This window comes from Neoarius graeffei, chromosome 26 (genome assembly GCF_027579695.1).
Source record: "Neoarius graeffei isolate fNeoGra1 chromosome 26, fNeoGra1.pri, whole genome shotgun sequence".
NCBI classification, from domain to species: domain Eukaryota; kingdom Metazoa; phylum Chordata; class Actinopteri; order Siluriformes; family Ariidae; genus Neoarius; species Neoarius graeffei.
The window spans coordinates 46,558,854-46,586,242 of record NC_083594.1 but is presented as its reverse complement, the minus strand read 5'-3'; the positions used below and the strand labels follow the sequence as shown (position 1 = coordinate 46,586,242).

The 27,389-nt window shown below is 41.4% G+C and overlaps 1 protein-coding gene across 1 annotated transcript in view; it reads left to right on the top strand.

Moving 5' to 3' along the window:
- taf4a (TAF4A RNA polymerase II, TATA box binding protein (TBP)-associated factor) overlaps window positions 1-26,077 on the top strand; it is a 65,547-nt gene extending 39,470 nt beyond the window's left edge. Inside the window, exons 8-15 of the mRNA XM_060910156.1 lie at window positions 140-281; window positions 532-640; window positions 9,606-9,775; window positions 15,537-15,667; window positions 15,873-15,998; window positions 16,463-16,519; window positions 16,622-16,741; window positions 25,145-26,077. Coding sequence (XP_060766139.1) covers window positions 140-281; window positions 532-640; window positions 9,606-9,775; window positions 15,537-15,667; window positions 15,873-15,998; window positions 16,463-16,519; window positions 16,622-16,741; window positions 25,145-25,312 — 1,023 coding nt within the window. The 3' untranslated portion in view covers window positions 25,313-26,077. The remainder of the gene's footprint in view (window positions 1-139; window positions 282-531; window positions 641-9,605; window positions 9,776-15,536; window positions 15,668-15,872; window positions 15,999-16,462; window positions 16,520-16,621; window positions 16,742-25,144) is intronic.
- Window positions 26,078-27,389: the final 1,312 nt, after the last annotated feature.

The following is a 27,389-nucleotide window of genomic DNA, read 5'->3' as shown; positions in this document are numbered from 1 at the left end:
ATAATCATTTGCTCATTCATGACTCTTGTCTAGTTCACCATATGTGATTATATTATGCTCATAGCGACCTCTTTTGAGCCTAATCTGTTCTGGTGTTACATTGGCTGGATTGGCCTTAGTTGTTGTTTATGTTGTGCAGGTGTTGCAGTCTCCGCAGCAGAGTGCCATTGTGAAGTCTCCCCAGGTTACCCTGGCGACTCCCATGGTAACGCTCAGGGGTCAGCCGCATAGCCGCATCGTAGTGGGGCAACCTCCAGTGCAGGTCAAACAGTTTAACACAGGTGTGTGGGTTTTTTTTTTAAACTACAATGCAGGGGTTCTCAAATTTTAGCCAGTGACCCCATTTTAATTAAGGGTCTAAAATTCTTGCTTTTACACTCTGTGGCTGAATTTTGATCAATTTTGGATTTGATGTTGGAGTGTGCACTAATGTAGTCGGATTCAGACTGACCGCGCTGTGCAAGTGTATGTCCCGTGAGATGAGAAGTGTAATGATGTAATGAAATAACCTCCAGTTTGTCTCCGATGCAGTGGCTGTGAAGCCCGGGGTGGTGAGTGGAGCGAAGATCTCTCCCAGCCCTGTAGCTCTTAACGCAGCTCAGAAGAACAAGCTGAAGGATGCCTCTGGGGGGACTTTCAAGTTAGTGTCCGTGTGTGTGTGCGCGCATGTGTAAATGGGTCAGTCTATCCAGCATAATTTAAAATCACAAGTAGGTTTTGTAGAAATTTAGTTGAAGTACATTATGAAAAGCTGATTTGAATTGCTTTCGTTATTTTGTTTAAAAAGAAAAAAACTTAAAGTTCAATCTTTATAAGCTAAACAATTTAATGATGACGCAGAATATTGTTTTAAGCCAATATTACATGTTGGTGTGTGCTCTGAGATTAGATATTTAAATTAAATCTATGGAACAATAAGTAAAAGAAATGGTGAGTGAAAAAGATATTCAAATTTACTTGGATTTCTTTTTTTTTTTTTTTTTTAATCAGCTACTCTTATTACCGTATTGGCCCGAATATAAGACGACCCTGAATGTAAGACGACCCCCCCCTTTTCCAAGTTCATCTTTGGGGAAAAAGTTTTTTGAAGACCAAATGTTCATTCATATAAAGTGTATTTATTTCAAAATTCTGTTTAAAATTAGAGGCTTTTGTTTTTCACATTTAAATAGAGGTCATTTCAGTCTCATTTCCGTGAACACTTTTCATAAAGTAAAAAAAAGAGGCTAAACTGCAGGCTACTAGACAAGCCAGATTAAAACATTTAAATTGCATTAATTCAACAAATTTGTCAGGTTTAGATTGAAAGTTCATAAACTTCAGAATGTCAGTGCATAACTTCCCATAGCCTACGGGTATATGGAATAAATTTGCAGAACAGTGCAAATGCTTTAAACAATGCATTAAACAATACATTAAGGTTTACAATAATAAACAACTGAAACAATGGAAAGGGTAGTTTGCTAAATTACAGCTACTCAGCACAGAGATCCTCAGCCTCACTTTGCTCACTCTCACTGTCCTCACTTTCACTTTCGTTTTTGGCGGCATTTTGTCTAGTCCGCGAATTTAAGACGACCCCCCCCTTTTTAAGAGCTATTTTTTACAACAAAAACACCGTCTTATATTCGAGCCAATACGGTACTACTATTATTACTACTCATACTACTACTTCGACCCACTACTATTACTGTTGATACCAGTGTTGTGCATGGACTCCCAATGAACGGTGCTCGTATTTTTGGCGGAAGGCGAGCTGATCGAATCAGTTTGCAGCTAATGAACATGAAACGTGAGCCACAGTGAACGACTCTTACACTCCAGAAGTAGAGATAATAGACAAAAATATAACTTTCATATTGTGGTATGGAATACAGGCTTGTAGTACTCGAGTCTGACTTGTGCCCTAATTTTAAGGACTTGTGACTCGACTTGGACTTGGACTCGTGAATTAACTGCGTTCGGACTCGGGTTTAATCTTTATTTTTTGTAACGTGCCATCATAATTTGGCATAAGATATTTATATCTTCAGTAATTTTTATACTAATTTCGTGCAAGAGATCGCACATTCACCTGTTCATATGTCATGTTCAGGAACAAACTAACATTAATGGAGTTAAAATGCCTGGAGAGAACGCCTCTAGGATTGTCCGCTTTGCTTATACAGACTTCTCGTGCAGTGGGAAAAAATGCACTGCTATGTGTTCCATATGTAGAAGAACTATCGAGGAGACGACGGGGACGACCTCGAACTTCAGTCGTCATTTGGCGAGACTCCACCCAGAGAAGTAAGTGACGCACTATGTTTATTGCTCTGTTGATAGTGGGCGGGGCTTGCTTGCAGAGTGATGAACTAGCTAGTGTTAACCCTCTTTCATGTTATTTGCCCTGCTGATCATGGGCGTGGCTTGCTAAGTGATGAATAAGCTTTTTTATCTGTGGCCTATTAACTAAAATGGGGCAGTCAAGCAGTAATGTTAAGGCCAATTTATGCTGACAACCCAGTCCTCGCAGATAGCGTCGCAGACAGTGTCTGCATAGCCCCCCCCACCTTCGCAGACGCTCTGCGCGCACCTCCCAAAAATTGTGACCACCGCAGAAGCTTCGCAGACAGCGCCGCAGACAAGAGGGCTCTGATTGGTCCACTCTACATCCGCTGTACACGCACTTCCGCTTCCCTACTTTCCCGGTTTGGTTTGTTTTCACGACCGCCATTTTTAAAAACACGAGCGAAGATGGAGCAGCACGAAGAGCGGTTGATCGAGGAAGTACGGACATCTATACAACTCCAGTTCTAGTCATTATAAAAAAAAAAGTTCTAGTCATTATAAGTAACCGGAGGATAAACACTCCACTAACCACACCCACCAACTACTCCTAGCGACTTCGCGCCCCCTTGCGTTGTGCCGGTGAATAACATCGTGCACGCCTATTACTTCCCACTCAACGATAAATTACAACTGTCTGCGAAAAGCTGTCTGCAAAAGCCTTGTCGCAAGAGCATGCAGAGGCCTTTAGTCGAACACCGTAGCAGAGACGCTTTCACATAAAGGCAGCAACAGCCACCGTCAAATGGTGCGACTGGCGTCTTGTGCTTAGCAAATCACATTGCTAGCAGAACAGAACCTAGCTAGCGCTCGCATTCGAGGGCTTGTAAACATTTCCATGATAACAGCAAGCTCCGCCAAATCAAACACTGCAGTCAGAAATGTAGCCTAGTACTTCTAAATTAAACCGCGATTAAAACCGTGTTTAGAGAACAGTTCTAAGGACTGACGGTTTCATTTATGCATTATATTGTTGTTCGTTACAGTCTCCTACTACTACTACAAGAATGCTATTATGGTAGTATATGTAACATAATTAAATAAACCACCACCTGCCTATCTGTCCTCAGTCTCTGATAAATCGAGGTAGGCCTTTGTCTATTTTCTACATCATCTCATTCTGTTTTCTTTTCAGCGATCCAGATAATTTGCATTAGTTAATTACTAAAATTGCCGTGTTTAGAACGAATGAATAAATGAATATATTAGGCCTGTTACACATTATGGCCATAAATATTTTAGCTATGAGAATGACTTCAAAGTTTAAACAGTTTGGCATCAGCAAGCTAAAGTGGATATTCTACCTCCCCATAGGTTCCAAGAATACCGTGCTTCCTCCACTGTGTCAGTGTCTCCGGCTGCTTCAGGCCAAAACACCATTACATCATGTTTCACCGGACAACAGAGGAAATATGACCACAAACATCCACGTCAGAGAGCTACAAGTGATGCCCTTGTACAAGATTTAATCATTAGATGATCATTGCCTCTCTCCATTGTTAACAACGAGGACTTCAGGCACTTCGGCGGCACGGTGGTGTAGTGGTTAGCGATGTCGCCTCACAGCAAGAAGGTCCGGGTTCGAGCCCCGTGGCCGGCGAGGGCCTTTCTGTGCGGAGTTTGCATGTTCTCCCCGTGTCCGCGTGGGTTTCCTCCGGGTGCTCCGGTTTCCCCCACAGTCCAAAGACATGCAGGTTAGGTTAACTGGTGACTCTAAATTGAGCGTAGGTGTGAATGCGAGTGTGAATGGTTGTCTGTGTCTATGTGTCAGCCCTGTGATGACCTGGCGACTTGTCCAGGGTGTACCCCAGCTTTCGCCCGTAGTCAGCTGGGATAGGCTCCAGCTTGCCTGCGACCCTGTAGAACAGGATAAAGCGGCTAGAGATAATGAGATGAGATGAGATTTCAGGCACTTCCTGCATGTCCTGGACCCTCAGTACATGCCCATATCAAGATCCACTATTGCCTCCAGGAATGGTGAAAGCCAAAAAGGAATTGATAAAGAGCCGGCTGGCAGAAGCATCGTTGGAGTGATCGAAGGATGCGGTCATTCCTTGGGGTGACTGCACACGTAGTGACTATGAATGCAAATAATCAGGAACTCCGCCTTCAGTCATATCTTCTTTCCTGTGAAAGAGTGCATGGGAAACGCTCAGGTGAAAACATTGCAGCGATGTTTGAATGCTGTGCAGAAGAATACACGATTAAGGACAAGATCAGCTTCGTCATAACAGACAATGCATCTAACATGAGAAAAGCCTTCCAGGCAAGCTTTCCCCAAGAAGATCCCTGTGATGCTGATGATCCCAACACGTTTGAGGAGGATGGAATCTGGCAAGACCTGACGCCAGAAGATCAACAAGCAGTCAATGCCACTTTAGATGAGAACTGGAAGATGCAGAGACTGTCATGCTTCGCACATTCACTGCAGTCGGTCATAAAAGATGGTCTGAAAGGCACCAGTGGTCTGCCAAGCACCCTAGCAAAGGTATTCCGTGCAGCCAATCTCCTTCACGGTAGCACCAAGTTTAAAGACCGCTCTGAAGCGTGGTTTGGTGATCTAACAATTCCATCAGCGAATGTGACACGGTGGAATTCCACTCTAAAGCAGGTGAAGGCTTATGTGCAATTAGACAGGCAAAAGCTATCCAGTGTGTTGGGATCAGATGGGCATTATCTTATCCCCACGGGAGTATGGTCAGCTTAAAGAACTGATCAAAGTTCTTGATCCGTTCTTAGAGGCAACCAACCTAACTCAGGGTGAAAAAATGGTCACTGCCAGTGTAATTGCCCTGTGTCCTCACTCTATGCAGTCACCTCCAGGAAAAAAGAGGAAAACTCGAGCACTGTAGGCCCCTGGTGAGAGCTCTGGAGAAGTCCTTGAAAACAAGGTTCACAGAGCTCTTCAGTGCAGTAAAGATACCAGGATGTGAGTCATCTGAAGGAAGGTGCCCTACCAAGTTCCCTTTCACTAACGCCTACTTCATAGCATCTGTGCTCGACCCTGCGTTTGGTTTCCAGTGGCTTGAACATGATGTGCAGCTGGAATGTGACCTCAAAGAAGATTTGAAGAATGAGATCAAAGGTGATTGATTGATTGATTAATATTTCACAACAGTTAAGTGTTAAGTATTTAATTGTTGGGATGTTTTTATGCATCATTGAAGAATTACAAGTGCGTACTTGTAATTAGTCTCCTGCCCCTTTTTCGTTTCAGCGTATATAAAGGCAGAGGGTGAAAAGCAAGTGCCATCAATGGCAAACCCAGAGATGAGACCAAAGGAAGGTGATGTTTCAGAGTCCACTCCTGAAAAGCAGCCAAGACTGTTCTCAGACTATAGGAAGAGTCCCTCTTCTGAGAAGCCGTCTGTCCAGGCTCAGTTGACTGCATACCTCGACTTGATCACTGAGCAGAACTCAATCCCATGCTTCAAGTTTTGGCAACAAAACAAATCCAAATTCCCTGCCCTCTTTCACAATCCCACACAGGTATTCTCTATCCCTGCGTCCAGTGCGTCCGTTGAAAGGGTATTTAGTCAAGGAAGTATTTTGATGAGGCCTCTTCGGGCAAGGTTGAGGAGTCCCGTGGTGTCAGAGCTTATGTTTTTGAAATGCAACATGTCTGTGTAACGTGCTTTTATTTTCTTGTGTTGCACACAAGTGCCAGTACAACAAAACCAATCCAAGTTCCCTACCAAGTTTCATGGTCTCAGACTAATCTTTTTTTTAAAAAACTTCGCCCGGGACGGAGTCCACCAGGGGCTGAGGTATTGTTTTCGGTGGGGTTTCTTTGTTTGTTTTTTTTTTTTTTGTTAGCAGCATTACAGGAAAGTGGCTGGACCACTCTTCCTGAAACTTTCAGGATAGATGGGCGTTGGTCTCAAATAGAACCTCCAACAATTTGAGGGTCATCTGATCAAGGTCACCAAAAATGTCAATCTTTTTTTGCGATATCTTCCTTCATATTTACTTCAAACCAATTCCAAAATATTCATCTTTCAATTATGCTTCCATTGATATGCTACATGATGGGGTATCTCCAATGTTTATTATTATTATTATTATTATTATTAAAGTGGTTGGGGTCAAATGTCAGGGGTCAAAGTCACGGGTTTTCAGAGGCTCATAACTGGGAAACGGTTCAAGATAGAGAGATACTTAATATTATCGACATATAGGAAGTCATATATGGGATTTCATTTGGCACCATGACCGTTGACCTTGAGTTACCTTGAAAGGTCATACGCAGGGTCGTGGGTTTTCAGAGGCTCTTAACTTTAAAATGGTTAATGATAGACAGATGATTACCATTATCAACATATAAGAAATCCCATATGGGCTTTCAGTTGCCACCTTGACCTTTGACCTTGAGTGACTTTGAAATGTCAAACTCAAGGTCATGGATTTTCATAGGACTATAACCTGACAGCTGACGATTGAGAAATATTACCATTATCAATATATAGGTAGTCCCATATGGGCTTTCGTTTACAACCCCGATTCCAAAAAAGTTGGGACAAAGTACAAATTGTAAATAAAAACGGAATGCAATGATGTGGAAGTTTCAAAATTCTATATTTTATTCAGAATAGAACATAGATGACATATCAAATGTTTAAACTGAGAAAATGTATCATTTAAAGAGAAAAATTAGGTGATTTTAAATTTCATGACAACACATCTCAAAAAAGTTGGGACAAGGCCATGTTTACCACTGTGAGACATCCCCTTTTCTCTTTACAACAGTCTGTAAACATCTGGGGACTGAGGAGACAAGTTGCTCAAGTTTAGGGATAGGAATGTTAACCCATTCTTGTCTAATGTAGGATTCTAGTTGCTCAACCGTCTTAGGTCTTTTTTGTCGTATCTTCTGTTTTATGATGCGCCAAATGTTTTCTATGGGTGAAAGATCTGGACTACAGGCTGGCCAGTTCAGTACCCGGACCCTTCTTCTACGCAGCCATGATGCTGTAATTGATGCAGTATGTGGTTTGGCATTGCCATGTTGGAAAATGCAAGGTCTTCCCTGAAAGAGACGTCATCTGGATGGGAGCATATGTTGCTCTAGAACCTGGATATACCTTTCAGCATTGATGGTGTCTTTCCAGATGTGTAAGCTGCCCATGCCACACGCACTAATGCAACCCCATACCATCAGAGATGCAGGCTTCTGAACTGAGCGCTAATAACAACTTGGGTCGTCCTTCTCCTCTTTAGTCCGAATGACACGGCGTCCCTGATTTCCATAAAGAATTTCAAATTTTGATTCGTTTGACCACAAAGCAGTTTTCCACTTTGCCACAGTCCATTTTAAATGAGCCTTGGCCCAGAGAAGACGTCTGCGCTTCTGGATCATGTTTAGATATGGCTTCTTCTTTGAACTATAGAGTTTTAGCTGGCAACGGCGGATGGCACGGTGAATTGTGTTCACAGATGATGTTCTCTGGAAATATTCCTGAGCCCATTTTGTGATTTCCAATACAGAAGCATGCCTGTATGGGATGCAGTGCCGTCTAACGGCCCGAAGATCACAGGCACCCAGTATGGTTTTCCGGCCTTGACCCTTACGCACAGAGATTCTTCCAGATTCTCTGAATCTTTTGATGATATTATGCACTGTAGATGATGATATGTTCAAACCCTTTGCAATTTTACACTGTCGAACTCCTTTCTGATATTGCTCCACTATTTGTCGGCGCAGAATTAGGGGGATTGGTGATCCTCTTCCCATCTTTACTTCTGAGAGCCGCTGCCACTCCAAGATGCTCTTTTTATACTCCGTCATGTTAATGACCTATTGCCAGTTGACCTAATGAGTTGCAATTTGGTCCTCTAGCTGTTCCTTTTTTGTACCTTTAACTTTTCCAGCCTCTTATTGCCCCTGTCCCAACTTTTTTGAGATGTGTTGCTGTCATGAAATTTCAAATGAGCCAATATTTGGCATGAAATTTCAAAATGTCTCACTTTCGACATTTGATATGTTGTCTATGTTCTATCGTGAATACAATATCAGTTTTTGAGATTTGTAAATTATTGCATTCCGTTTTTATTTACAATTTGTACTTTGTCCCAACTTTTTTGGAATCGGGGTTGTAGCACCATGAATGTTGACTTTGAAGTGTCAAACTGAAGGTCACAGATTAGGCCAGACTGCTGGGCAAGGTTTGTTTTGTTTGGCAACACTTTTTTTTTTTTTTTTTTTTTTTTAAAGCTGAAACATGTTTGTGTAACATTTTAAAATGCATTTAAGTGCCAACAGCACAACAAACCAAATCCAAGTTCCCTGCTATGTAGTTCCGTGGTGTCAGAATCAAAGCTTTTGTTTTTGAGATGTATCATGTTTGTCACATGGTTATGTTTTTGAAATGCACACAATTGCATTTGTGACAATAAAGCACATCCGAGTGTTATGTTTGTGAGAGTGTTGTGTTTTTGACATGGATGCTTAACATTTAGTGCCGCCAGTCTTTTCCTAAATATTCCTGATAGAAGATTACATTTTTATTTATTTTTGTGACTTGATTGTAGGCTTGGTATGGGACATATATCCTTCACACTACTCTCAGGTATCAATGTGTGTGTGTTCAGCTGTGTCGGATTCGACTCGGATCCGTAGTGCACTTGACTCGGACTTGAACACTGGGGACTTGAGACTGGACTCAAAGTTTAGTGACTCGACTACGACACTGATGGAATACGATGTATTGTTACGTCTCAGGATCACACCTTTGAAAAATTATTACATGACACTCTTGAGTTTCTCACACGTTCCTTGGCTTAACCAGTGCTGCCTTACGGCGATGTGCTCCGATGCGCTGGTTTTTACACGACTAATTTTGCTTATATCAATAAAGTAGACTCCAAGAGCTTTCTAATGGTAGGTGAAATTTGATGATTTTATCGCTGATCAAAAACTTCACTTGGGATTCTGAGCAGCTCATTCAAAAAAAAAAAATTCAGAAGAAATGAATGTGAACTAGTGCGTTTTATTCTGTGAATAGAACTTTGAGGTCTTGTTAAGTGTGAACTTGCACAACACTGATTATTTATACTATTATTATTACTGTTAGGACAATCGTATACTACTACTGCTGCTATTAACACTGTTTCTATGACATAATAGACATAATAATAACTATTATGACTACTACTAAATAATAACCAAAGTTTTGGAAATGATTTCAGTAGACATAAATTAGGTGACTACAAGTAAAACATTGGAACATTTTCAAATATATTTTGCATTGGAATACATAAGTGTGTGTGTGTATTTGTAGGGATGATGACGATATCAACGACGTAGCCTCCATGGCCGGCGTGAATCTATCGGAGGAGAGCGCACGAATCCTGGCCACCAACTCGGAGTTGGTGGGGGCTGTGACTCGCTCCTGCAAGGACGAAGCCTTTCTGTTCTCAGCCGCACTGCAGCGCAGGATACTGGACATCGGTCTGTCTCAAATTTCCACAATGCCCTATGACACAGTAAAGCTTTTCAAACAGTCAGCTTTGAAAATGTGGAGGTAATTTTGTAATTTCCCTCAGCCCACCGTGATGCCACCTTCATCCCTAAAGCCAAAGTTTATATAAAGTTGTAGAACAATACAGTTATAATGTTTGAGTGGATTTAATTTGAAGCTGTTTCTGGTTAATACAGATGTGTAGGATAGCTGGCCTGATCTTAAAATAATAAAAGTATAATAGAGAATTGATCCAAAATGACTTGGATAGAAAGGACGCCTGAGAGTATTTAAAGTGCCGAGGAATTCTAATCAATCTGTCCTTTTCATAGGTTTCTTACATATGATCATATCTCCTCAGATTTCTAGGTCTAACTGAAATTATTCTAACCACATTCACTGGATATGAGCAGTCGCGCGCTCTGATTGGCTACTCTACTTCTAGGATATCAGTTCATATACCGTAAGTAGAGAAAAACAAAATGGCAGTGTGTGTTACTGAACCAATGGAGGACGAAATAAAAACTACTTGAAAACAACACCCCCCCCCCACCCCCCACCCCAAAAAAAGGCAACAAAATATGGAATAAAAGTATTTGATGGTAAGAACGTACCCCCCCCCCCCCCCCCCCCCCCCAAAAAAAAAGAATAATAATTATTCTTATCGTGTTTTTCACAAATTGCTCCAGTCATTTCGCCGGCTTGTTTACAGTCTAAGCAGAAATTATTTTGTCAGACATTTTGTATAAAGTTTTTATTTATCGAATTTGCAAAAAATAAAAATGCTCCATTTCTCAAAATCCAGTGAACGTGGATAGAATAAAACAGTTATTCCACTTAACCTTGTCGTAAATGGCTTTTTGCCAACTCGGTGCTATGTACCTCATTGGCTATCAGCTCATATACGACTCGATTTCGTGGAATAACTGCAAATTTTCACACTTTTTTTTTTTTCTGATTGTGAGAAAATGTTATGCACGAATAAAACACAGAGAGCTCCTGTAACAGGAAAATAATCAATGACCACCAGTGGGTGGTGTGATGAAGCAGAGTTACTGTTTTCACCCTGAAGTTGATTATTTTCCAATAACAAAACAGCTTGAAGACTGTACTTCTCTTATATCGTAGCAATTGGCCAACGATTACAAAGTATTATTTATTAGACAACAACATACCATCACACACACACACACACACACACACACACACACACCCCAATTTATAGTTGACTTAATGTTGTGGAACATTTGCCAAACAAACTAGTTCTTGTTATCACTTTCAGTGTTGCTTGAAAGTTTGTGAACCCTTTAGAATTTTCTATATTTCTGTATAAATATGACCTAAAACATTCTTTAAGTTCGTTTCTTAAGACACGTATTTTTTAGTATGTTACCTCGTTTGTTGACCGTTCCGGCGAACACTTCCGCCTTCTTCAAAACAGTCACCAGATGTCGAGTGGTGACGTGCCTTATCAGCTGATGTACTCTATGGAGGCGTGAACGTCCCGCCCAATTCGACAGGTAGTCCACGCCTCCTGCTGTCAGGTCGCTGGCCCAGGACTGCGCTCCAGGTGTGTGACAGCGCGTACGCTCCCTCATCCCGGTTCATCGTCCTCTGCGCCCGCTTACGTATCTCCACTGCCTCTAAAATCCAACGCTGGTATCTATTCTCTTCAGCGCGAATGACTCTGGCCTCTTCCCAATTCATAATATGATTTTGTCATTTGCAGTGGTCTGAAATGGCTGATTTTAAGTTTTCTTGGTTTGCTTTTTCTTTTTCGGATCTTGTGAGTCTTTTTGTTGTTTCTTTTTCACATTCTAATTGGTGTTCTTTCCTGCGAGTGTGGAAGCATCTGCCCGTTTCACCAATATAGACTTTATTGCATGAACGGCAAGGGATTTCATATATGACATTACATTTATTGTCCAGTTGTATTTTGTCTTTGGGGTGAACTAGCAGCTGTCGGAGGTTCTTGTATGGTTTGACCGGGGTGTTGATGTGGTATTTCCTCATGGATCGTTGAATGCGTTCTGTAACTCCTTTTATGTATGGTAATGTGACAAAGCCCCGGTTTGTTTTTTCTGTGTTTTTTCTTGTTTGTTTGTTTTTTTCCTTTTTTTGTGTCTGTAATTTTCCTTTTCGAATTGCCCACGGTGGATATTGGCAGTTTTTTAATGCCTGTTGGATGTGTTGTTCCTCCTCCTGTCTGTCTTTCTCCTCCGTGATGCTCTGTGCTCGGTCGTATAGTGTTCTGATTACTGACATTGTGTGTGCGATGGGATGTTCAGATGTCCAGAGAAGATATTGGTCGGTATGTGTAGGTTTTCTGTATGTTGTGATTTTAACGTTCCCTTCTTCTGTGTGGTGTATTTTTAGGTCCAGAAACGCTATTGTCTTGTCCGTTTCCTCTTCGTGTGTGAATTTGATGTTGCCTGTCTTGTCTATGGAGTTTAAATGATCCGTGAATTGTTGTGTGTGGCCTTTTTTGGTTATTTCAAGAATGTCATCAATGTATCTTTTCCAGAAGATAGGTTTGCAGTCATCCGGTGCTGTTTCTATGGCTCGGGTTTCCAGATCCTCCATGAAAAAGTTGCATAGAGTGGCAGATAGCGGGTCCTCCATTGCAAATCCCTCTTTTTGTCTGTAGATTGTACCTCTGTATTGGAAATATGTGGACGTGGAAATGAAATGTAATAGTTTTATGTCCTGTACTGTAAGTTTTGTACGTTTTTTCAGGGTTCTGTCTGCTTTTAACCGGTTTTCTACTATGTTGAGAGTGTTTGTGACCGGTGTTTTTGTAAAGAGGGATATGACGTCATGTGATACAAAGATTTCATCCTTTTTTATCTTGATTTCCTTTAGTTCTTTCGCCAGTTGTTTTGAGTTTTTGCAGTGGTATTCCATGAGTCCGAGGAGTGGTTTAATTATGTCTGCCAGTGTCTTGGAAAGGTTGTAAGTAACTGATCCTATACTGTCTACTATGGGTCTTAGTGGTGCTCCGGGTTTATGAATTTTTGGTGTGCCGTATATCCAGGGGGTGATGTCTGCTGTGGGGATGAAGTGGTTGTATGTTTGTTTATCGATTTTGTTGTCGTCCATTAACGGTTTGAGTAATAGTTTGTCTTTTTTTCTTTTCCTCTGTCGGGTCTTTTTTGAGTATTTCATGTGTGTATGAGTCCATGAGCATTTCATTCATTTGTTTTTCATATTGATTAGTGTCCATGATAACCGTGGTCCTCCCTTTAGAAACACCAATTAGAATGTGAAAAAGAAACAACAAAAAGACTCACAAGATCCGAAAAAGAAAAAGCAAACCAAGAAAACTTAAAATCAGCCATTTCAGACCACTGCAAACGACAAAATCATATTATGAATTGGGAAGAGGCCAGAGTCATTCGCGCTGAAGAGAATAGATACCAGCGTTGGATTTTAGAGGCAGTGGAGATACGTAAGCGGGCGCAGAGGACGATGAACCGGGATGAGGGAGCGTACGCGCTGTCACACACCTGGAGCGCAGTCCTGGGGCAGCGACCTGACAGCAGGAGGCGTGGACTATCTGTCAAATTGGGCGGGACGTTCACGCCTCCATAGAGTACATCAGCTGATAAGGCACGTCACCACTCGACATCTGGTGACTGTTTTGAAGAAGGCGGAAGTGTTCGCCGAAACTGTCAACAAACAAGGTAACATACTAAAAAATACGTTTCTTAAGAAACGAACTTAAAGAATAGTTATAATAATCAGACATAATGAATTTTCACTACATATGACCTAAAACAACATCAGATTTTCACACAAGTCCTAAAAGTAGATAAAGAGAACCCAGTTAAACAAATGAGACAAAAACTTTATACTTGGTCATTTATTTATTGAGGAAAATGATCCAATATTACATATCTGTGAGTGGCAAAAGTATGTGAACCTCTAGGATTAGCAGTTAATTTGAAGGTGAAATTAGAGTCAGGTGTTTTCAATCAATGGGATGACAATCAGGTGTGAGTGGGCACCCTGTTTTATTTAAAGAACAGGGATCTATCAAAGTCTGATCTTCACAACATATGTTTGTGGAAGTGTGTCATGGCACGAACAAAGGAGATTTCTGAGGACCTCAGAAAAAGCGTTGTTGATGCTCATCAGGCTGGAAAAGGTTACAAAACCATCTCTAAAGAGTTTGGACTCCACCAATCCACAGTCAGACAGATTGTGTACAAGTGGAGGAAATTCCAGACTATTGTTACCCTCCCCAGAAGTGGTCGACCAACAAAGATCACTCCAAGAGCAAGGCGTGTAATAGTCGGCGAGGTCACAAAGAACCCCAGGGTAACTTCTAAGCAACTGAAGGCCTCTCTCACATTGGCTAATGTTCATGAGTCCACCCTCAGGAGAACACTGAACAACGATGGTGTGCATGGCAGGGTTGCAAGGAGAAAGCCACTGCTCTCCAAAAAGAACATTTCTGCTTGTCTGCAGTTTGCTAAAGATCATGTGGACAAGCCAGAAGGCTATTGGAAAAATGTTTTGTGGACAGATGAGACCAAAATAGAACTTTTTGGTTTAAATGAGAAGCGTTATGTTTGGAGAAAGGAAAATGCTGAATTACAGCATAAGAACCTTATCCCATCTGTGAAACATGGTGGTGGTAGTATCGTGGTTTGGGCCCGTTTTGCTGCATCTGGGCCAGGACGGCTTGCCATCATTGATAGAACAATGAATTCTGAATTATACCAGCGAATTCTAAAGGAAAATGTCAGGACATCTGTCCTTGAACTGAATCTCAAGAGAAGGTGGGTCATGCAGCAAGACAACGACCCTAAGCACACGAGTCATTCTATCAAAGAATGGTTAAAGAAGAATAAAGTAAATGTTTTGGAATGGCCAAGTCAAAGTCCTGACCTTAATCCAATCGAAATGTTGTGGAAGGACCTGAAGCAAGCAGTTCATGTGAGGAAACCCACCAACATCCCAGAGTTGAAGCTGTTCTGTACGGAGGAACGGGCTAAAATTCCTCCAAGCCGGTGTGCAGCACTGATCAACAGTTACCGCAAACGTTTAGTTGCAGTTATTGCTGCACAAGGGGGTCACACCAGATACTGAAAGCAAAGGTTCACGCATTTTTGCCTCACAGATATGTAATATCGGATCATTTTCCTCAATAAATAAATGACCAAGTGTAATATTTTTGTCTCATTTGTTTAACTGGGTTCTCTTTATCTACTTTTAGGACTTGTGTGAATCTGTTTTAGGTCATATTTATGTAGAAATATAGAAAATTCTCAAGGGTTCACAAACTTTCAAGCACCACTGTATATTATAACAGATATATTTAAATAAATGTTCCCATACAAGTCTGTATTTTCTCTCTCATAAATGTTAATGCAGCTTGATACTTAAAAAAAAAAAAAATCCAGCTGCTGTTATAGAATATAAACGCTTTCTGATGACCAGTCAGAATGGAGAATTCAGTCGCACTATAGGAGAATGTATAAAGTATAACGGAGCTTATTCGCAAACCTGCTGGGCTAAAGGACTGTTGGAGCGTATTTATCAGGGCGTCTTATCACCTGGCCCTGATCCAGAGTTGTCCTCATGGTGTTTGCGTTTTCATTTGTCATTCATTCACTTTTTCATTGCGCGTCAAGGCTTACTTATATTCATGTGAGAAATGTCTCGTGTAAATCACAAACTCCTTTAAAGGAATAGTCCAGAGCTTTTATACCTAATCACAAACAATAAGCTGTTGACTATGTGCAGGTAAACGGTTTGGAGTGATGGATGTGGGCCCCGAGGTGGTAAACCTGGTGTCTCATGCCACTCAGCAGAGACTGCAGAACCTTTTAGAGAAAGTCACCGTCATTGCACAGCAAAAGAACATGAACTATAAGGTATGTATACCTGCGCTTTCTGAATATACCTTGCAAACCTGTGAGCTGAAATGATCATCTGCATGTTTTCAGTGTAGAACAGCTGTAGTATTGCTGTCTTTGCAGCCCTGGTACATGCTAATATTGTGTACGTGAATATGCAGCTGTGTTGAATTACAGTTTCCTGAATTTAATGCGTGTATTTGCATGGCCGTGTGTTGCACAGGAGGACGCACGGTTCGAGCAGGTAACTGATGTTCGCGCACAGTTGAAGTTCTTCGAGCAGCTGGACCAGCTGGAAAAACAAAGGAAGGAGGAACAGGAGAGGGAGATTCTAATGAAGGCAGCCAAGGTAACACACACACACACACACACACACACACACACACACACACACACACACCGGTTTATATTAGAGCAACAGATGTGCTTCTGTTAAAACATGCATTTCATGAACACACACACACACACACACTCTCTCTGACTTGTCAGTTTATTAGGTGCACCTTGTGTGTGTGTGTGTGCGTGCGTGCATGCAGACACTTGCAGTTTTATCTGATGCACTTTGAAATTTTGAAAATAGAGAAATCAGTTTATTTCATTTTGCTCTTTCCAAGAGCGGTTGTGTAATGAATAATTAGGTTGCAGCACCACCTACTGGTGAATAAGTGTTAGTTTAATTTAATTAAATTTTATTTTCCATAGCAGAGGAAATTGTGGTTCACATGGTTTGATAGATCTCTCAACAGGTGTGTTTGTGTGTGAGAGAGAAAGCGATTTCAATCCTGCTCATTGTTCTGTGATGCTGTTTTGCAGTCTCGATCTCGGCAGGAGGATCCAGAGCAGTTGCGGTTGAAACAAAAGGCCAAAGAGGTACGTTGGTGTTCTCCGGTTCGAACAAGTCTGATTTAAAGTAGGTATTGTGCATATTGATGTCAAACTGATGTCTGCATATACATTGTGTGTGGGTAACAGATGCAGCAGCAGGAGCTTGCTCAGATAAGACAGAGAGATGCGAACCTGACAGCGCTGGCTGCTATCGGACCCAGGAAAAAGAGGAAACTTGACTCGCCTGCTCTTGGCACTGATGCAGAGGTACAAAATCTCACCCTGTGTCCGAAATTACTTATTACTCACTATATAGTGGACCATATCATGAGTTCGCCATTTTGTAGCGCTGTCCGAATGTGTAGTGAGAATTATTACATCCTATATTGAGGTATTTCACCTGACGTCACAGGGTCACGTGACGCCCCGGTGTCCGCCATTTTGAACGTCAAGCTAGCTAATGTCAACAACAGTAGCTGGTATGTTACTGTAGCAATGTTTACGTTCAGTCATTTGGATGACTGTTAAAACATTTCAGTCTCAAGTTTTTCCTTTACTGTATTTACTAGTTTACTGAGCTAGCCCGCCGGCAGGCTAGCGTGCGCTAGCTCCCAGCTTGCCCGAGCGCGCTAGCTCAGTAAACTAGTAAATACAGTAAAGGAAAAACTTGAGACTGAAATGTTTTAACAGTCATCCAAATGACTGAACGTAAACATTGCTACAGTAACATACCAGCTATGATGTTGTTGACATTAGCTAGTGCTAACAGCTAGTTGCTAATACACTGCTACAACTACACCGACCCTAATAATACAGTTCTTGGTCATTGCCTGGTAACAGCAAATTTATAACGGGCCATGTCTCAACAGACTAAGAAGTTATTTCAATGACATTTAATAACATTTTGTTTATCCTGAGGGCCGAAAGTAAATGAAAATGTGAACAAACCTTAGCTGTAATAAGATGGCGACCACCGGCTCCAGGGACGACCCGCTGATGTAGGCATGTTACCCAGCCTGACACAAAATATTTGTAGGTATCCAAACCAGGGCTTTGAACCAGAATTTTTTTCCTATTGGTTCGTTCCGAACAGAAACGGAATTTTAACGTTTCCGGTTTTGGGTTCCACCATTAAATAGACGTTCCCGAACCGGTTAGAACAAAAAAATTTCGTTCCCGGAACGGTTAATTACGTTCCCTGTCAGCTGTTTAACAAATGGCTATAAAATTATGTCTCTGTCTCATCCAGCTTAAGCCAAATGTAGGCTAATTCTATTACAACCTTCATTAAATAAGACAAGAAATAATTCAAAACAATTATTATTATTTCAAATGTTGGCGATTTGGATTCTCAGTATGTCTTCCCATCTACACAAACAGAAAAAGTGCCAAAAATGAAAGATAATTTGTTTAGTGTGTTACCAAAGGCTAGTCAGGCCCTATAGAGGGCTACCGCATGACGTCACCGCGCCGCGAGATTTTGTTAGGCGCCATATTGGAAGACCAAGTACACATCTATGCAAGTACATACATACATAAAACAAACTACACCTGAAATGTAGCCACGGCTGGTTCTGCCCTAATCTGGACCCGGCTGCAACATCGCGCAAACCCCCCCCCCCCCCCCCCCCCCCCCAAAAAAACAAAACAAAACACCAGTCTAAATCAGGACAACCATCACATAACTATAACTATAAACATTTTATATCAACTATTTTAACTAAATGGGCTATAATAAATAAGCCTGCAGGCAGCCACGGCGGGCTGCCTCAGAAAAGTAACCATTCAATGACACAACTGAAAGCCTGCAGCCACGGCGGGCTGCCTCAGAAAAGTAACCATTTGTCCTACCTTAAAACTCGTTTTGCATTTTCTGCCTCCTTTTTTGTATTTTCGACCCTCCGTTTATTTTCTTTCCTTTTCTGAAAACCCGATTTGTGTCCAGACATTTTGTTCTGCTACCAACGAACTAACTCGTCAGGTCTCGTCTCTCGAGCCCGCGATGATTCCCGTGGGAAGGGCAACAATTGATACATTTTTACAAACAGCCAATAGGGAGGTTGCATCGTTCAGGCTCTTCTTTGCTCAGACACTCAGTAATGCACTTACTCATTTATTATCACGTGGAGACGTGATAGTAGTCCACCTTCCCGCTCTCTCCATTCAGTCAGCGAACGTCACACAGGAAGTGAACCCCAGCGGGTCATAGAAACTTGCGCAGGAGAAGAATGACTATTTGTAGGCTACAGAAACTTTGAGGAACGAAATAAAAACCGGTATTAACCGGTTACCATTATTTTTAATAAGCGTTTCTGTTCCGGAACATAAAAAATAATAAAGTTTCTGGTTTCGTTTCTGTTCCATGTGAAATAGAAAAAGTTCCCGGTTTTCGTTTTCGTTCCTTGAACCGGTTCAAAGCCCTGATCCAAACTCTTATACGCTTTCAGATCAATACCTGTGTATGGCGATGGGTTTTTAACGACATAGGTATACAGATCATGTGGGCCGAAGTCAGGTAAAGACGAGGGCTTCGTGTACTTCCGTACGTCAGTGAGCAATCCTGGTTGAAGCAGGTAAACGTCGTTCTCTAAGCCTGCTAACCTCAATTTTTGCAAATACCTCTCCCTCTGCTCGCCCTGTAAATGCCCTACGTTGCTGGATAGTGAAGGTGTTTTCTGCATCTCGCTCCTTTTTCTTTTATGTTTTTCGTTTGTCGCCTTCCTCGCATTCAAACTGATTCGAGCCGTGACGTCCAAAATGGCAGCATCACATGACTTGGTCACGTGGGTGAAAAACCTCAATAGTGCACTCAGTGTATCCCACAGTGCACTGTGAAAAGTAGTGTACGACCGATGGTCACTAACCAAGCAATATATAACATCATTAGGGCTGGGTTCAAAAGATCGATCCACGATCCGATATCAATTCACGTTCAAAAAATACGAGATCGATTCAAAAATGTGTGGATCGATCTCTTCCAGGTGGCTATAGGCACTATTTTCTCAACCGCGCAAGGACCGCTATAAAAAGCGGGTGCCGGCAAACGAAACCGAAACTTAAGAACGCGAGATGGCTGAAGCTGCACAGCTAAAATCACTGCCTGGCCTGAAAGCTGATGTATGGCATTACTTTGGATTCAGACATTACGAGGACAGAGATGAAGTCGACAGAACAAAAGCAGTGTGCAAACTGTGCCACATAGAGGTAAAATATAGTGGCAAATAAGCATCGTTTCTTACACAATTGCTGTGGTTGCTGAGGTGCTTTTTTTTTCTTTGTGGTCAGAAACCCTGCCATGGGTATGTTATTCAACCAAAAGAGGGCCACCGAATGTCATGGTTTTGATTTAGAATTCAAATAAAACCTGGATTTTTTTCATTCCAAAATAAATCCTTGACTCTTCTCTCTCTGTGTGTCCCTCTTACACATACACAGATACATGCACAAACACACATGGGGCTGTTCCTGTCAATAGGGACAGTTTTTACTTTAAAGTGACAATCCAGCAATATCTAACACTACGTTAAGACTACACCCTGAAACGACCCATATCCGATTTGTTGTGAAATCCGATTTTTTTGTTAGGCCGTTCACATTACCAATTATATGAGACTTGTATGCGATCTCCAATATGAACGGAAAACGACCCAAAAGTGTCCCGCATGCGCAAATTGACACGTAATATAAGCACATCTACGTAATACGTAAACAAAAAAAAGCGCACTCTTCAAGTTTGCAAGTAAAGCATGGAGATGAGGCGAGACCTGGCGCGGTGGAACTCGCACAATAATCTGATTAATGTGGGCAGCAGACTAATGAGACCGAAGGTGTCAAATTACTGGAAATTTCCAGAACAATCTTATAATCTTGTAATACAGGATGGTTTAACATCCAGGTCCCTACCAAATCCACCATTAGCTTCAGTGCTTAATTTGTAAAGTGGGAGGTCCCGGAGTGCAGAGGATGAGTGGCTCTGGTGCGAAAAAAAAAAAGGAGGGGGGGCGCTTCTGGGCATGTATTGTAATAACACTGCAAATTAAGTTCATCTGCGAAAAACCCCGCTCACACTCTGCACTTGAGATAGGGACAGTGTTGATCGCGGCCAAGAGGCCCTTCAGTTCATCTGGGATGAATTCTCCATTACTTTCCCTGAATTCCCTGAATGCCCTGATGACATGTCGTGGGTCATTGATGCAAAACAGCTGGCAGAGCGCTTCCACTTCTTTTTCCCCGAACAGCGCGTCTTCTTCCCGCGGCCACGGAAGCGTGCACCCTCCTTTTCCGTAATATACAAACAGATATTTTGTGGATGTCGTTTCATGAGAGAAATCACCAACAAGACAGATATCAAAATCACGGGGGCGTCGTGGCTCAGGTGGTTAAGGCGCCATACCATGAATGCGGGCGACCCGGGTTCGATTCCGGCCCGAGGTCATTTCCCGATCCCTTCCCGTCTCTCTCCCGCTCATTTCCTGTCTCTACACTGTCCTATCCAATAAAGGTGCAAAAAGCCCAAAAAAATATCTTTAAAAAAAAAAAAAAAAAAAAGATATCAAAATCAGACATTAACACTAAATAAACTTTCATTTATTTATTTAATTATTTGGGTTTTTTTAATTTTGTTACATAGTCAAGAGAGGTGGCGGATCACCGGATCCAGTGTAAATAGCTGCCGGAGCCAACGTCCGAGGTTCCGGACCGCGCTCCGGCTTGCTCCCCTCAAATTAAGCCCTGATTAGCTTGATCAATTCTATAAAAGTCTATTTAAATTCTGAAAACTGTACAAATGTTGTTGTTTTCCACCAAAGAGGCAGGATTAGCCAACGCAGAATAGTGACGTTTGTCTCTTGTTGATGACGTGTAGGTCGCATGAATGCGACCTGTCCGGTCAGACTGCAGTCGCATGTGAAAATAACGGATATGCATCGGAATTAGGACCACATATCCAAGCGGCCTGGGTCGCATGTGAAAAAATCGGATCTGTGTCGTTCAGATTGTCGATAACAAATCGGATACAGGTCGCATATGGGCAAAAAAAAATCGGATATGGGTCGTTTCAGGGTGCAGTCTGAACGTAGTCTAAGTAGATCGATATCGGATCGTGACCTTATGAATCGGAATCGAATCGATCCAGGAAATCTGGATCGATTCCCAGCCCTAACTATCATGCATTGCGATTGTGCTGAAAAAAAAGTTTGTAGAAAATAAGCTAAAATAGAATTAGATAAAATACAAGAATAAAAGTTCTAGTTCAGAGTGAGAAATTAATCAAAAGCCTCAAATTTGATTTAATAAAAGGCAGCGGTAAAGAAGAAAGGATTCAGCCTTGATTTAAAAGAACTTGGATGCAGCAGACACAAAGTACTTTGTATTGATTGTGGGAAAATACAATCAGTATAATATGGATTTATCACAAAAATACATGTATGCATTTATTTTGAAAACCCACCAGCCGACTGATCTGGCACGTTTTAATTGTGCGACAGTAATGACGTAAATACCAGCACGACAGAGTAGTGTCCGAAAGCGTTTTTTCATTTTACCAGTGAGCTCACTATATAGTTCTCTATATAGTGAGTAGGGAGTAGTGAACGAGTGCGATTTCGGACACAGGGTCACTCTCTCTGTTGGTGTATAACTTCAGTACGTTTTTGGCTTTAAAACCTTTCAACAGAAAACATTCTTTATTAACCTGCACAAGAGAGGACCGTGTGCTGTGTTAAGGACTGTAACTACAGAGACTTGAAAAATTGACCTGTAGATTATTTCCCACTCCAGTATCAATCCATTCAGTGCTGTTTTACTTGTTCCCATGGAGCACAACACCTAGCTATTTGGCAGTGGTGGTTCAGTGGTTAAGGCTTTGGACTATTGATTGGAAGGTCATCTGGGAGAAACAGACAGTTCAAACACCAGCAGCTCTAAACTACCTCCATTTTGTCACTTATTCCTCAGTTGTAAGTCGCTTTGGATAAAAACAGCAGAAAGATACAAGTTTGCGCTGTATGATATTGACGCAAGGTGATGTTAATGGAGCAGGCATGTACAGTGGTGCTTGAAAGTTTGTGAACCCTTGAGAATTTTCTATACTTCTGCATAAATATGACCTAAAACAACATCAGTTTTTCACACAAGTCCTAAAAGTAGATAAAGAGAACCCAGTTAAACAAATGAGACAAAAATATTATACTCGGTCATTTATTTATTGAGGAAAATGATCCGATAGTACATATCTATGAATGGCAAAAGTATGTGAACCTTTGCATTCAGTATCTGGTGTGACCCCCTTGTGCAGCAATAACTGCAACTAAATGTTTCCGGTAACTGTTGATCAGTCCTGCACACCGGCTTGGAGGAATTTTAGCCCGTTCCTCTGTACAGAACAGCTTCAACTCTGGGATGTTGGTGGGTTTCCTCACATGAACTGCTCGCTTCAGGTCCTTCCACAACATTTCAATTGGATTAAGGTCAGGACTTTGACTTGGCCGTTCCAAAACATTAACTTTATTCTTCTTTAACCATTCTTTGGTAGAACGACTCGTGTGCTTAGGGTCGTTGTCGTGCTGCATGACCCACCTTCTCTTGAGATTCAGTTCATGGACAGATGTCCTGACATTTTCCTTTAGAATTCGCTGGTATAATTCAGAATTCATTGTTCCATCAATGATGGCAAGCCGTCCTGGCCCAGATGCAGCAAAACGGGCCCAAACCATGATACTACCACCACCATGTTTCACAGATGGGATAAGGTTCTTATGCTGGAATGCAGTGTTTTCCTTTCTCCAAACATAAACGCTTCTCATTTAAACCAAAAAGTTCTATTTTGGTCTCATCCATCCACAAAACATTTTTCCAATAGCCTTCTGGCTTGTCCACGTGATCTTTAACAAACTGCAGACGAGCAGCAATGCTCTTTTTGGAGAGCAGTGGCTTTCTCCTTGCAACCCTGCCATGCACACCATTGTTGTTCAGTGTTCTCCTGATGGTGGACTCATGAACATTAGCCAATGTGAGAGAGGCCTTCGGTTGCTTAGAAGTTACCCTGGGGTCCTTTGTGACCTCGCAGACTATTACACGCCTTACTCTTGGAGTGATCTTTGTTGGTCAACCACTCCTGGGGAGGATAACAATGGTCTTGAATTTCCTCCATTTGTACACAATCTGTCTGACTGTGGATTGGTGGAGTCCAAACTCTTTAGAGATGGTTTTGTAACCTTTTCCAGCCTGATCAGCATCAACAACATTTTTTTTTTTCTGAGGTCCTCAGAAATCTTTTGTTCGTGCCATGATGCACTTCCACAAATGTGTTGTGAAGATCAGACTTTGATAGATCCCTGTTCTTTAAATAAAACAGGGTGCCCACTCACACCTGATTATCATCCCATTGATTGAAAACACCTGACTCTAATTTCACCTTCAAATTAACTGCTAATCCTCAAGGTTCACATACTTTTGCCACACACAGATATGTAATATTGGATCATTTTCCTTAATAAATAAATGACCAAGTATAATATTTTTGTCTCATTTGTTTAACTGGGTTCTCTTTATCTACTTTTAGGACTTGTGTGAAACTCTGATGATGTTTTAGGTCATATTTATGCAGAAATATAGAAAATTCTAAAGGGTTCACAAACTTTCAAGCACCACTGTATAAATATTAACTGCTGTTCTGTTGAGCTTTTAGTGTTGTCATACAATTGGATTTATAACCCCAAGACACACACACTATCTGGCCAAAAGTTTGTGGACCCCTGACCAGAACACTCGTGCTTTTTGAACATCCCATTCCATTCAGCCATAAGAGCATTAGTGAGCTCAGTCTCTCTAATGTCAGGCGAGGAGGCCTGCTGAACAGTCAGCATTCCAGATCATCCCAGAGGTGTTTGGTGGGGTTGAGGTCAGGACTTTGTGTAGCCCGCTCAAGTTCTTCTACTCCAACCTTGGCAAGGCATGTCTTTATTGAGCTGGCTTTGCACACAATGAGCACATTTAGTGCCACTGACGGGAAATCGTAAAGCTACAGCACACAAAGACACCTTTTATATATTTGTGTGCTTCCAACTTTGTGGCACCAGTTTGGGGAAGAACCACATGGCTGTAATGGTCAGGTGTCTGCATACTTTTGGCCACAGTGTTGATAAAATTTAAACGGGTCAAGTTTATAAAGAATTAATTCAACACTTTCAGTGTTTAGGTTTCCATCATGTTAAATAGAAGTGCTTAAAATGGAAAAAAAAAGTTGTCTTTTTGTTTATTTATTTATTTACTTTTGTTGTTAGATGACTGGGGGAGTATGAAATGACGAGCTTTATTTATCTTCATATTTTTTTAATATTATTCTAATACTTAATCTATACAATCAGCTGCCAAGGTTTCGTCACTGCTTCAGTTAATTAGGGCAAATAATCGTGTGTGAGTGTGAGACTGTTGAGAGTAATGTTTGTTTACTGATGGGAGTGGTCCCTCCTGTCTCACACCCTTCATTATAAACAGAATGTGTTATCAAACACTGCAGTGTTTGAAGTGCATGTGAGGCTTTAATCCCATAAATCACCACCACCAACCAATTTTAAATCTGACCAATTACCAGAATGCAGTGTCATCACTATAAACGTTTTACTCATTTTAATTTCTCAATGTGTGTGTGTGTGTGTGGTGTTCTCTCAGGGTTCTGGGTCTTCAGCGAGCTCGTCTGTGGGTTTGAGTGGCGGCGCATCACGGCAGTTCACCCGCCAACGCATCACACGTGTAAACCTCAGGGATCTGCTCTTCTGCCTAGAGAACGAGAGAGAAAGCAGCCGCTCGCAGCTGCTCTACCGGGCTCTGCTCAAATAGCAGCTCATTTAGAGAGCAGTACTCACATGAACGTCTGATTAGGGAGCAGTGCACACACAGCAGCGTAATTACTGTGCGGCGCTCAGGTCGCAGCTCCATTTCAGAGCAGTGCTCAAATAGAAGGTGGAGTAGAGAGCACTACAGAGCAGCCTGATTCCAGAGCAGAGCTCAGACTGCAGCTGCTCTGTGGAGCTGATGGGCTGCGTTTAAACAGCAGCGTCTCTGATGGATGCGGCTCAAACCGTGAGCAGCTCCACCGGACGCCACTTTAATAATGAATCCTCTACTGTGCACAGCTGGAGTAGCGGAAACCGTACGGCAGCGCTGCTCACATAGCAACCTGGCTCTACTGCTCCGTCTCACATCCAGCCGTCGTCTTCTCTCTCCTCCCAGTGTGTCATCTTATTTTTGTCTTTCTTTCTCATGCCATCTTTGTATCAATTTCATTCATTCTTTTTCTCTACGCTCTTTGCTAACTTAGTCATTTCAGACGCCCACACACTTTTTCTCGAGGTCTCTTACTCCTGTCTGCCTTTGTTTCATGCTGTTTTTAGCTTCCCTGTGCTCTTGATTTTAATCTAATGAAAATGTGTCGAAAGAAATTTGCAGTTATATATCCAATGTTTTTCTTAGAGGGTGGCTTTGTAATGTGCAAATTGCCGATGTAAAAAAAAAAAGAGAACACAATGAAACTGCCCAGTCATTTTGTATTTGTGTTTTTATAAAAGAGTTTTAAAAATAAAAATCAAGAATGTTTCTATAAAACACCTGCTTGTTGATGTTATTATAAAGCCATAAAGTTGAAAGCCTTATTGTGAAAAATGGGATTTTTCTGTGCTTTGTTAGTTTCACGCGCAGCACCAAAAAACCTAGTTCAGCTTTCTCAGACATGATGATAGTCTTATTTTTCCAGACGCTCCTTCACTTCCGTGCTTTTTTCATTTCAGAGATGCATTTCTTATTCTATTTGTGCTGCCAACCAACATACAGCACAAAATAAAAGGTACTTGGGTTTCTATTATGGTACACTACTTAGGAAGGTAGTATGTAATTTGGGACACAGCTCCAGCTTTGCATTACGTTAACGCTAGTATAAATTGTGGCATTCCTGTGTTTGATAAAGCTCTTAGTCTTCCACCTCACAGCTCTTTATACTGTAAAGCTGTACACAATTCTTTCAGGACAGCATTGAGAAAGGCCGTGAAATCTGTGAGACTGGTTAATAATAAATAAACACGTTCCTCGCTCAGGTTTTGAACAGCAACAGGTTATAAAATCACTCATTTTAAACATATTTACTTGTACTGAATTATAAAATGCTTCACTTTAAGTGTGCCATAAGTTAGCCCCAGTGGGAATGGGGGTTCACAAAATAGTCTGCTTATTATGTAGAAATCACAACCCATAACAATGAAAGGTATATTATTGAGTTTCTGTAATTACTGACCTATTATACTAATACAGTCCTTTAGTAACTCAAAAATCTCTCGGCCAACAGCAGTGTAAACGAAATTACCATTTTAATTAAAAATATGCTTCGTGAGTGGACAGTCCTGGAACAAAAAGTGCTCCAATGGCACCAATTAATATAATCTGCAATATTATTGTACACATTTAAATCAGAAGTCTAATATTTTGAGTAGTTTGATTATGTTCATAAAATACACCTGAACACACCATATTTTTTTTTTTTTTGATTTACAGGCATAAAAATATTTAATTTTTTTTTTCAGCCAAGCCAGCTATATTTCTGAACTTGAGTGTCAACTAGTGAATATTAATGAACCCAGGGGTATATACTTATAAATATTCATGATTGCCAGATGGTTTCAGTGTAAAGAAGCTGTGAGTGGAACAGCTGTTCTGTGTAAAAGTCACTTGATGTTTTTCCATAGCTGCTTACAAAGTAAGATGTAATACCAGTAGCTTCAATAATGGAAGCCCCCCCGAAAATGAATGAACTGACCACCAGATGGCGCAAGATATTTGTTTGTTAAAGTGAGTTTTGGTAACTGGTCGAGCTGGAGAACCTGTGCAAAATGGGAAGCATAAAGAAACTACATGATCTGTTGTAACT